Source organism: Hesperophylax consimilis, chromosome 20, assembly GCF_061612785.1.
Source record: "Hesperophylax consimilis isolate HC1 chromosome 20, BYU_Hcon_1.0, whole genome shotgun sequence".
NCBI classification, from domain to species: domain Eukaryota; kingdom Metazoa; phylum Arthropoda; class Insecta; order Trichoptera; family Limnephilidae; genus Hesperophylax; species Hesperophylax consimilis.
In genome coordinates, this window is record NC_142855.1 from 17,723,430 (window position 1) to 17,735,419 (window position 11,990).

General features: G+C 39.1%; 1 protein-coding gene across 3 annotated transcripts; it reads left to right on the forward strand.

Moving 5' to 3' along the window:
• Window positions 1-5,818: 5,818 nt before the first annotated feature.
• On the forward strand, window positions 5,819-9,832 carry LOC149414228 (uncharacterized). Of its 3 annotated transcripts, none has more exons than XM_089643756.1 (4): window positions 5,819-7,457; window positions 8,824-8,936; window positions 9,307-9,425; window positions 9,671-9,832. In XM_089643756.1, exons 1-4 carry the CDS (start codon window positions 7,421-7,423, stop codon window positions 9,720-9,722), a joined length of 321 nt encoding a protein of 106 aa, XP_089499882.1. In that variant the 5' UTR covers window positions 5,819-7,420; the 3' UTR covers window positions 9,723-9,832. The 3 variants fall into 3 exon arrangements, with proteins under 3 accessions (XP_089499882.1, XP_089499884.1, XP_089499883.1); XM_089643758.1 differs by having other exon boundaries at window positions 9,307-9,442; window positions 9,671-9,762; XM_089643757.1 differs by having other exon boundaries at window positions 9,307-9,429; window positions 9,671-9,707.
• Window positions 9,833-11,990: the final 2,158 nt, after the last annotated feature.

Here is an 11,990-nt window from a genome sequence, read left to right on the forward strand (position 1 = left end):
TAAGAAGAAAAACGATTACTTGTGATTCAAATGAGGTATTGGTGAAAATGATTAAACAAACTAAACAATTGTTTCGCTTCTTTCCTGGAAAGATAATGGAGGCTGTGGGGAAACAGAACAGTAGTGTAAAATCGGCCCCCTTGTATTTGACTGGCCAGGCCTACCTGCGCACATTGCCCAATATCCTGGACTGCGAAGACACCTTGGAGTTGAATACATTCTTAGAAAATTCCAGACAACGTGTTTTACAAATTGAAACTAGTGATACTAAATTTGAAGCTGCCAGATTAAATAATATCTTGCTGAAGACCAAAATCACACCTTTGAATGAAATATATTTGAAAGATGACAACTGTCACACATCACTTAGTTGGGATAATCTGACTGATATAGCTAAGAAAATAGATATTAAAGCCTTAAACAAGAAGAGTATTACTATTAATAACCTACTCGTTCTTGAGTTCGCTTCTCCAACTGATAATTCACTCCCGAACGATCTATTCAACAAACTTTTAACAAATTTAGTTGATTGCAGCCGTAAGAAGCTCGTCATCATTCTACCGCAAAATAATAATTATCAACTATTGAAGGATTTCACTTTGATCGTTGAAACTAAATCTTTTAAAAATTTTGAATTGAGTGACCTGGTTCCTACATCTAGAGAAGAAATTTTTACAAGAGATGCAATAGTATTAGGAGGAGAAACACTGAGCCTATTGACATTACTGGGAGATGACTGTAAATCCGATGATAAACTGGTTCAAAAGAAAATCAATGATTTGATTTCACACATTTTGAAGAACCTCGTGACAGACCACCAGTATATAACTAAAATCCCAAACAATCTACCGAAGCTTTGTGAATTAGATACGTTCTATTCAAAGGTGAACAAGCTTGTGGACAAAGCGAAGCTTACTGCACTACTGGAGAGGAGCGGGGCCGATGGACCACTGCTGGTTATCAGCGATCCAGAGCAGCTCAGCCAGGACTACTGGGGGGAGGTGGCGGATGCTGCGCTCGGGAAAATCTTCATCTCTGAGGAAGATGGACGGGAAATGTTTCTGGAAAAGTGTCGGGAGCGGTCAGATAAAGTAATCTACTGGCTCTATTTAAGCGAAGTAGGCATCACCCTGAGGGAAGTGTACAATAGCGGCCTCTACATGCCTAGGAAGTTCCACACTCGTTTTGTCATTAAATCCATGGAAGAATTTGTTCGCTATAACGGAAATAAGGATGTTTTTATATTCAACGATGTGAAAGATAAATTAACACTCGTTAGTTCCTTCAAATTATCCAAGGAAGCTGAGGAACTATTTGTCTCGAGAGATCACTTTCAAATTAAAAATCGTTCCCATGAATTGAATACAGGTAATAAAAAAATAAAGGAATTGTTCAATAAACACTATTTTAAAAAGCTGGAGATTAGCAGCAGCCCGTGTCTGGTCTGGCAATACTCCCACGGCTCTCTAAAAGGCCTACGTCCCTTCATAACCAGGGATAACAGTGACCCCATCGAGGAAGTTGCCTTCAGCAAATCAAGGAAGAGGCAGACCATCATTGCTGATGATCCAGGAATAGGAAAATCCACCAGCCTGACGCGCATATCAGAGCTCATCAAAGGCTCTTGGGTACTGAGAATCGATCACCACACCTTGACTTCCGCTTTCACCAAACTATCGAAACTTAGCCTGCAATCGGTTACAAAGTGTTTGATTTGCGCTTCGAGTTTACCTACTGATGATGATTTTCTCCACAGAATTTTGCAGCATTGCCTCGAATCGGATCGTTCGATGCAGATTTGTATTGTAGTGGATGCGTTTGATGAAATAACTGAAGAGAATACCAAAGTCAAAATTTTAGAGGTTCTGAAATATTTAAAAAATACCACAAATTGCAAAACAATAGTCACCACAAGGGTGCACTCGCAAGAATGGCTTGAAAATGAATTGTCAGAATTTTCTACAGAATTAGAAAAAATTACAGAAACAGAACAGGATGATTATATGATGAATTCCTGGCTTCCTCACCTGGCCTTGGAACTCCCAGAGCACGGAGAGTCGGGGAAGAGGGGACTGCGCCAGTTTGCCGGAGGGCTGAGGAAGGAGGTGGAGGAAGTGCTACGTAATGACATTGCTAGCTTTATGGGCATACCGCTGCAGATCCGTATGCTGGCGGAAGTGTTCCTCCAGCAGGCCATACAGTCTGTGGTGTCTCCTGAAGCAGCACAGAACTTATGCAAAATTACCAATCTGCATGACTTGTATAAACAGTTTATCGAAGTTAAGAAATCAATATACTTTGAGCAAAAAAATAATTACATTAAAGGTCTTCCGGCTTCCTTTCAAAATGATATGGTCACAAAAATAATGGAAAACCATTGTGTCCAGGCTTTCCAGTCCCTTAACCCAAAGTTCGCCGCAGAATGTTTCACAATTATATCCGACGAACAAAAGAAAGACATAAGTGTACTAGGGCTGATTCGGGCTAATATTGATGGAACCTTTTCTTTCATTCACCGCACTTTTGAAGAGTACTTTTGCGCATATTTTTTCGTCCAATGGCTTGGAGAGAGTCAGAGAAGAAAAAGAAATGAACTAATCAAAGTCGTTAAAAGTGAGTTTTGTGTTTTATTGCTCAAACCAGAGTATTATTTAATCAGAAAGTTTATAGAAACACAACTTGAAAAGTCACCACCACGGAGCGACGTACTGGAAAACAATCCGATATTGTACCAACACTGGTCTGAAAATCGTCAGCTATTCTTTCATGATTGTGTTAAAACTCCATTGCATATAGCAGCTGAAGAGCAGAATATACACACATTTGCAGTCCTCCTGAGTGGCCCGAGCAGTAGGATATCTGAGGAAGCCTACATACAATTTATAGCAGCGAGAGACAAGGCCGGGAGGACCGCACTGAACATAGCATTAGAGAATGAGAATCACAATATTGTAAAACAAATTGAGGAAAATTTGGAGAGGTGTTCGTATGAATTTCAACTTAAACTTATGCTTGCTACTTTCTTAGATATTGGAGGCGACGGAGATAAAAACTTATCTGTAGAATATTATTCAAGTATACAGCCGTTGACTAATGCAAGCAAGGCCTTTATGAGAACTGAACAGGTTAGAAAAGAAATCACTTCATTTATGGCAGCAGTGAGAGATAAAGACTACAAGACCGTGCAAAAGATCTTAAGTGCCATTGAAAGTAATACTGAGCGCACTCACTTATTAATTGCCATAGATGAACATGGCGATACTGCCATTAATCTCGTAGCAAGGGAAGGAGATTATATTTTATTAAAATTATTCGCTGAACAAGGAGTTTGTATGTCCTTTGATAAATCTGAAATGAATCCCTTGCACTGTGCAGCAATGGAAGGATATATTGATATAGTGAAATATTTACTAAATCCCTCGAAAAATGGCTTTGAGGGACTAAAAAAGACCGCAAAGTTTGAACGAACATTCAAAAATGGTAATCAAACTGATGAAGGGGCAGTCGCATTCAAACATTCTGGAATTTACCAAATGTTTTGTTCTATCAAATCTAAGTATGGTTCGACCGCCCTGATGTTAGCTGCGTATGGAGGGCACTATGAGATAGTATCCGTACTGTTAGAGAAAGGAGCAGACATCCACACAAGGGATAATAAGGGCTGGACTGCATTAATACACGCTGCAAGTGAAGGACATGTAGAGGTTGTTGAACTCATACTGTTGAAAGGAGCAGACATCCACACAAGGTATAATGACGGCTGGACTGCATTATTACACGCTGCAAGTGAAGGGAATCTAGAGGTCGTTGAACTTATACTGTTGAAAGGAGCAGACATCCACACAAGGGATAATGACGGCTGGACTGCATTATTACACGCTGCAAGTGAAGGGCATCTAGAGGTCGTTGAACTCATACTGTTGAAAGGAGCAGACATCCACACAAGGGATAATGACGGCTGGACTGCATTATTACACGCTGCAAGTGAAGGGCATCTAGAGGTCGTTGAACATCTACTGTTGAAAGGAGCAGACATCCACACAACAAGTAATAAAGGCTCGACTTCATTAATGCTAGCTGCAAATAATGGCCATCTAGAGGTCGTTAAAATCCTACTGTTGAAAGGAGCAGACATCTACACAAGGAATGTTAATGGCTGGTCTGCATTAATAAACGCTGCAAGTGAAGGACGTCTAGAGGTCGTTGAACATCTACTGTTGAAAGGAGCAGACATCCACACAAGGGATAATGACGGCTGGACTGCATTATTACACGCTGCAAGTGAAGGACATCTAGAGGTCGTTGAACATCTACTGTTGAAAGGAGCAGACATCCACACAAGGGATGTTGATGCCTGGTCTGCATTAATAAACGCTGCAAGTAATGGACATCTAGAGGTCGTTGAACATCTACTGTTGAAAGGAGCAGACATCCACTCAGCGAATAATACAGGCTCGTCTGCATTTATGACAGCTGCAAGTGAAGGGCATCTAGAGGTCGTTGAACATCTACTGTTGAAAGGAGCAGACATCCACACAAGGAATAACGACGGCTGGACTGCATTATTACACGCTGCAAGTGAAGGGCATCTAGAGGTCGTTGAACATCTACTGTTGAAAGGAGCAGACATCCACTCAGCGAATAATACAGGCTTGTCTGCATTTATGACAGCTGCAAGTGAAGGGCATCTAGAGGTCGTTGAACATCTACTGTTGAAAGGAGCAGACATCCACACAACAAGTCATAAAGGCTCGACTGCATTAATGCTAGCTGCAAATAATAGCCATCTAGAGGTCGTTAAAATTCTACTGTTGAAAGGAGCAGACATCTACACAAGAGATGTTGGTGGCTGGTCTGCATTAATAATCGCTGCAAGTAATGGACATCTAGAGGTCGTTGAACATCTACTGTTGAAAGGAGCAGACATCCACACAAGGATTAATGAAGGCTGGACTGCATTAAACTGGGCAGCAGGTTATGGACATCTAGAGGTTGCCAAACTGCTACTGTCGAATGGAGCTGATTTAAACTCCAGGGATAAATATGGTGGCACTGCATTTCTCCAGGCGGCTGCTAATGGTCATGCGGAGATGGTGGTACTCCTGCTACAGTGCGGTGTTGATATCAACTCTCAGCGTGATGATGGCAGAACAGCCCTGTCATTAGCAGCTCTCAAAGATCATGTGAATGTTGTGGAGGTCCTTCTGCAGCACAATGCTGATGTCTCCTGTCAGGATAAAGATGGGAAGACGGCTCTCTCTTGGGCGGAAGAAAGGGGACATAAAGAAATGGTTGAACTTCTTCGCAGCCCTCAGGAAACCACCTCGACAGAGTGAATCTCCTCTCCCATAAGCCTCTACCACCATAGTTGTCTTTAAAGGCACTACCACCATTGCTGTATAAAAATAACATGAACAGTAATAACTTTTTAAAATATGTGAATACTAAAACATGAGCTTTGTAAAACCGTTATAAATGTTAGAACCAACTACATTAGTATTTGTAAGGTTTAAAATATATCCTGGTGAAATAATTAAACATGTGAATATTAAATAAATTAAGTGAACTGTTCTCTAATAGTCTAACGCATAAAAACTATAAGTTATCTTAATAAAACTTATTATAGTTATCTCTTTAAAAGCTCTGTAAAACCGTTATAAATGTTAGAACCAACTATGTTAGATCAATATTAAAGTATTTTTAAAGTTTCAAATATATCTTGGTGAAATAATAAAACATGTGAATATTAAATAAATAAAGTGAGCCGTCCTCTAATATTTTAACACATAAAACTCATTATCTTATTAAGATATAATGAGAATCTTGGTTAAATCACTTGTAACAGAATGTCCCCATGAAACATGCACTAAAGTGTACATCAGTCTGTAGCAGTGACAAGTTAGTATTTAGTAGAATAGTGAAGCTATGGCTACCCTGGCCAGTCTATGCAATACGCAATCCAAGCAAGAGACAAGGCAGATGCAGCGCCTGCTGACTGAACACTGAACACATGCTCCAGGAATTCACTGTAATAATGACAATCTAATCAAGTGCGGTCTTGGTTAAAACACTTGTAACAGAATGTCCCCATGAAACATGCACTAAAGTGTACATCAGTCTGTAGCAGTGACAAGTTAGTATTTAGTAGAATAGTGAAGCTATGGCTACCCTGGCCAGTCTATGCAATACGCAATCCAAGCAAGAGACAAGGCAGATGCAGCGCCTGCTGACTGAACACTGAACACATGCTCCAGGAATTCACTGTAATAATGACAATCTAATCAAGTGCGGTCTTGGTTAAAACACTTGTAACAGAATGTCCCCATGAAACATGCACTAAAGTGTACATCAGTCTGTAGCAGTGACAAGTTAGTATTTAGTAGAATAGTGAAGCTATGGCTACCCTGGCCAGTCTATGCAATACGCAATCCAAGCAAGAGACAAGGCAGATGCAGCGCCTGCTGACTGAACACTGAACACATGCTCCAGGAATTCACTGTAATAATGACAATCTAATCAAGTGCGGTCTTGGTTAAAACACTTGTAACAGAATGTCCCCATGAAACATGCACTAAAGTGTACATCAGTCTGTAGCAGTGACAAGTTAGTATTTAGTAGAATAGTGAAGCTATGGCTACCCTGGCCAGTCTATGCAATACGCAATCCAAGCAAGAGACAAGGCAGATGCAGCGCCTGCTGACTGAACACTGAACACATGCTCCAGGAATTCACTGTAATAATGACAATCTAATCAAGTGCGGTCTTGGTTAAAACACTTGTAACAGAATGTCCCCATGAAACATGCACTAAAGTGTACATCAGTCTGTAGCAGTGACAAGTTAGTATTTAGTAGAATAGTGAAGCTATGGCTACCCTGGCCAGTCTATGCAATACGCAATCCAAGCAAGAGACAAGGCAGATGCAGCGCCTGCTGACTGAACACTGAACACATGCTCCAGGAATTCACTGTAATAATGACAATCTAATCAAGTGCGGTCTTGGTTAAAACACTTGTAACAGAATGTCCCCATGAAACATGCACTAAAGTGTACATCAGTCTGTAGCAGTGACAAGTTAGTATTTAGTAGAATAGTGAAGCTATGGCTACCCTGGCCAGTCTATGCAATACGCAATCCAAGCAAGAGACAAGGCAGATGCAGCGCCTGCTGACTGAACACTGAACACATGCTCCAGGAATTCACTGTAATAATGACAATCTAATCAAGTGCGGTCTTGGTTAAAACACTTGTAACAGAATGTCCCCATGAAACATGCACTAAAGTGTACATCAGTCTGTAGCAGTGACAAGTTAGTATTTAGTAGAATAGTGAAGCTATGGCTACCCTGGCCAGTCTATGCAATACGCAATCCAAGCAAGAGACAAGGCAGATGCAGCGCCTGCTGACTGAACACTGAACACATGCTCCAGGAACCTCCTGCTCAACTCGCTTCAACAGGTAAACTTATCTTTCTTTAAACTTGCGTACCTAGTTCAATTACTTTAATGCTTTTTTGTTTAGCCTTTAGCTAAATATACTCCTAAGTATATTTGGGGTACAATGTGAGGCTGGAGGTAATTGGAAATGGAAGTACATAGCTATTCAAATCTGGCCACCAAATACTGCTAAGTCATTTCAAGTAACCTTTCAATTCTTAATTGTGGTCTTTCTCAAGGGCATGACAGGCAGATTCGACACGTTACTTGAAATGGTTTTAGCCATGTTTGGTTACCAGATCTGAACAGATAGCTACTGCTCAACCTTCCTCGTCTCTTTCTTCTCCCATTAACCTTCAACCATATAGCATTACCTTATTGTATATGCCATAACCCTACAGGCTATAGATGGTTGGGAGCAGTTTATATTCTTGTGCGGTGGTCACATTGAAAAAATGCCTGTGATTTGGTACACTGCAATAAAATAATGTATTCTGTCAGATTATAATACAGCTTTTGGTAGGTTTACAAGTTGCAGTAGGAATAACTGTCGACGTTGAGTTAAATAGCGGAAATCAAAAAGGCTACATCATTTGTGCTTTCAAAGCATTCATTGAAAAGGGGTAATCTATAATAATTCTGGCGGGATTTTAGAATTCGCCTCAAAAAATGTACAAATAAGAATTTTCCGAATAACAAACTTCACAAATAAAACATTTCCTAAATAAATCATCTCTACGGTTGAACAACAATACGGTATTTTCACTGTTTTTTTGTTATTCTCGAAAAAAATACTATTGTGACGGCAGTTTTATTTTATTTTTAGGTTGACGAATAAATTTTCTATATCATTTTAAAATGTGACATTTTTGATTTGCTGCTAAAACGACATGTTCTTGAATTTGGCGGCGTTGACGTCACATTGGCATTTTCATTTTCATAGTCCCCGTATATCAGTATTTTTTTATGGTATCACTTGCCAGGGCTCCTACCAGGAAGCAACTTGACAAAAGTAAATATCTCTATCATAGCGAGGGTAGGGAGTTGGCATCGTTTCGGAATGTGCGGTTTAAGATCGTTTTTGAATCAATATTTATGAATAAAAATATTCAAATTAAACATTTTTAGTATGACGATCGGGATCTCTAAAAATGAACTTTATATCTTCTGCACATAATGTCCAAATGAACCATTTCTTGGCTCGCTAACATCCTGAATGAACATCTTTGAGAATTATCTACCTGATTCTGTCTGCCTCTAAAGTGAACAATTTCCTGAATAAACAACTTTCCAAATTACCAACTTCCCAAAAAATCCACACTCCAAAACTCGAATGATCATCAAATATTACTTAACGTTTATTTATTTGTTTGTTTGTTTGCTTAAAGCCCTGCCTCCATTTGAGTACCGCGCTGAGTTCATGAAGAGACTGTGTAAGGATCAGGACCAGGATCAAGACATCGTACTCTCGGGAAGACTGATTTATACAGATCCCCCGCTGGTGAGTCACTAACTAGTTAATCATCACGCGGTTTCATGATAGACCGCCACTCAACTCTGTTTTGCTATACACTCCTTGCTTCATACACATTCATATACTCTTGTTATTCTGGCTCTTGACCATGACCTGACAAGAGTTTTTGATTTACTTGATCGTGCTGTGTCTTCCTCGGGCATTCCCGACTTTTTTACCATTCACTTCCTCGCCATATATCCTCCTTCCACTCCTTTCTTCGTTCATCCGCTCTAAGCGTCAATTTTATTTATCTTATCCATTACGCCTTGTATTTTTTACAGATTTACAGATTTGTAACACGGTAGTACATGATTTTACCACACGTGTGTCTCAGGAATCACATTTTTATTTTCAGTCTGCCTTCATCCTTTGTCTGCCAGTTCCATGGCTAACTGCCATACATCAGGGTTGGTATCAGCACTCCATGGTGGATTCGATTACTTATTTAATCCATAAAGAGGCGAACATCCATGCGTAGGTAATTTATTAATGTACGCAATATCCATTGATTAATTTTAACATTATCTGTTCTTATCAAATCACATTGCTACAATAAGATTTAGATATATTATTTTGCCTCTTTCAACCATAACTACCTTCTAAGTTTATTATAGTTCTTTCAAATGTGTAGATATAATATTAATCATTACTATATGAACATTGTTAGTTAAATGTTATCTTCCGAGATATTTATTAGAAATACGAACAATCTGTTGCAGGGAATCACTTGATGGGGGCAACACTCTCAAGGCAGCCACACTCTCTCTATAACACTGGACATCACTTGGGAAGCAACACTTTTAACGCAGTCACATTCTATCTACGCCACTGGACATCACTTGAGGAGAGCAACAATCTCATGGCAGCCACAGTCTATCTATAACACTGGACATCACTTGGGAAGCAACACTTTTAACGCAGTCACATTCTATCTACGCCACTGGACATCACTTGAGGAGATCAACAATCTCATGGCAGCCACGTTCTATGTATGACCCTGAACCCCCTCTGACGCTGGACATAACGTGCGAGTAGCAACACTATATAACTTATTTTGAATACCTGCTCAGTTACACTATCTTGCTTAATTCATAATTTAAAACAGGTTACGATACTTATTATTAATTTTAACTCTTTTACTATTTTTTAATTAAATAATTTACAAAAGATAACAAACTTCTACATACATCGAAAAATACACTTAAATCGGTTTATCCAAAGTCTTTGAAAAAAAGTTTATAAGTTCTCACCGCAGAGTAATGTGACGTCAGTTCAGTGGTAGTAGTATCAACTCTCATTTTGTGATTTTAATATAAGTACTTAGGTTTATTGTGACCTTTTGTTGTTGTTCAGTTGTTGCCGCATTGCTGTGGATCGTGACCATTTCTCTGATGAACTCGACTCCTCTACTCCTCGTGGTCCTGCGCTGCATGCAGAGCCAAGGACACCGGACATAGCTGATATTTGGTCAGTCCATCGCATCGGTGAACTTCTGCTTCTCCTGCCAAACAAACACTTTGCCAGTGTTTCTCCAGGTTGGAGTTCTCAGTTTGGAGAGCGACGTGACAGAAGCATCTCAGAATACGCTGTGGGCAGACAGTTGTTGATAGTCTATTGAATGATATATCAGTGCATCCTTCCTCACTTATAGACCAGCCTAGGTATATGAACTTGTTCACAGTTCCTAAGTCTGTGAGATTACATTTGAGTAGTTTGTTTTTAACTAACGCAGACCTGTGAAAGATCACTGAATAGTCTGAATTCTTCACACATTATATATATATATATGTTATTGGTGGTATTTAAGTTCATTGAACCAGATTTCACGGAGGACTAACTGACAAACAACCGAAATTAGTATGTTTGATACTTTTCTTATTGGTTGGGAGGTACCTTTTTATTTTAAATAAAAACTTGCTTTGTTTTAATATCACAATATTGATTTTGAATACAGCGTAATAGTACATTACCTGCCCCACTAGGTGTAACCAGTCCTATGAGGTAGGTGACAGAAATGTACAATTAAGTAGTGTTAGGGGGTATTTCACTATCTCTGATTATGTTCTGACCAAGCACTAATCCGCGGATTAGTCATTTTTTCGTTTTCACTATATCTGAATAACGCTAACGCTCGGGTTAAAGTTAGATTTGACTAATCAGTGCTCGAACCAGACGTTAGGCGCTATTCCTCGAATCAAAGATGGCGTCAAAACATTCCGAGTTTGACAGCGGAGAAGTGAGTCGAATTTTGTTGAATGAATTTGAATGCTTGTATGATCCATCCTGAATTATTTGATTGTGTTCAAAATAAGAAACAATGTATTAATTCGACACGAATCTATCTAAAATGACCTGATAATCAACATAACATAACCAAAAAAATGCACACTTCGCGGTGTGCGGACTGTGACGCATGATAGCCGTGGCAGTAGATGGAGTAACTGCAAACATTTTGCTATGTTGCCAGACTATTTCGAGTGTTATCTATCCGGAAGCTCGAAACAATGGTGAAACAGTCGCCGTAGAATAACGAATTTATTCTGATCTTTAAATCCAGCCAACGGATAGCTAGTCAGATATTTAGCCCGACATAGTGAAATACCCCCTTAAAGTTCTTATTTAAACCGGTAATTACATATTTTATGGAAAAATAAAAACATTATGCAATAATCAGTTTCAGTGCCGGCAACCCGGCCCTTTATTTAATTGTGATTTTTTATTACTTCCATAGTTTTGTTTCCCCGCCTCACTGAACTGAGGAGAGTTATTTATTTAGAATTAACGCCACAAGTGCCATATACATATATGACAGCTATTGATAGTCATAGGATAATATGGAAAGAGAGGACAATTATAAAATCTTATAAGTTAACAAGAAAAAAAGAATAAACATCAGTACAAGTAATTAAAATAATTAAAAGTATAAGTAATTAAAAGATGTAAAGAAGAAAAAAACTGTAATGCATTACAAGCACTGCTAAAATATTTATTCAGAATAGATTTATATTTCTATAAAGGTATATTAAAAACATCAGCCAA

Coding starts and splice junctions, on each gene's coding strand:
- LOC149414228 (XM_089643756.1), top strand. CDS start 7,421: ATGCTCCAGGAACCTCCTGCTCAACTCGCTTCAACAG. Junction 7,458..8,823: donor TGCTCAACTCGCTTCAACAG/GTAAACTTATCT, acceptor GTTTGCTTAAAG/CCCTGCCTCCATTTGAGTAC. Junction 9,426..9,670: donor AAAGAGGCGAACATCCATGC/GTAGGTAATTTA, acceptor AATCTGTTGCAG/GGAATCACTTGATGGGGGCA.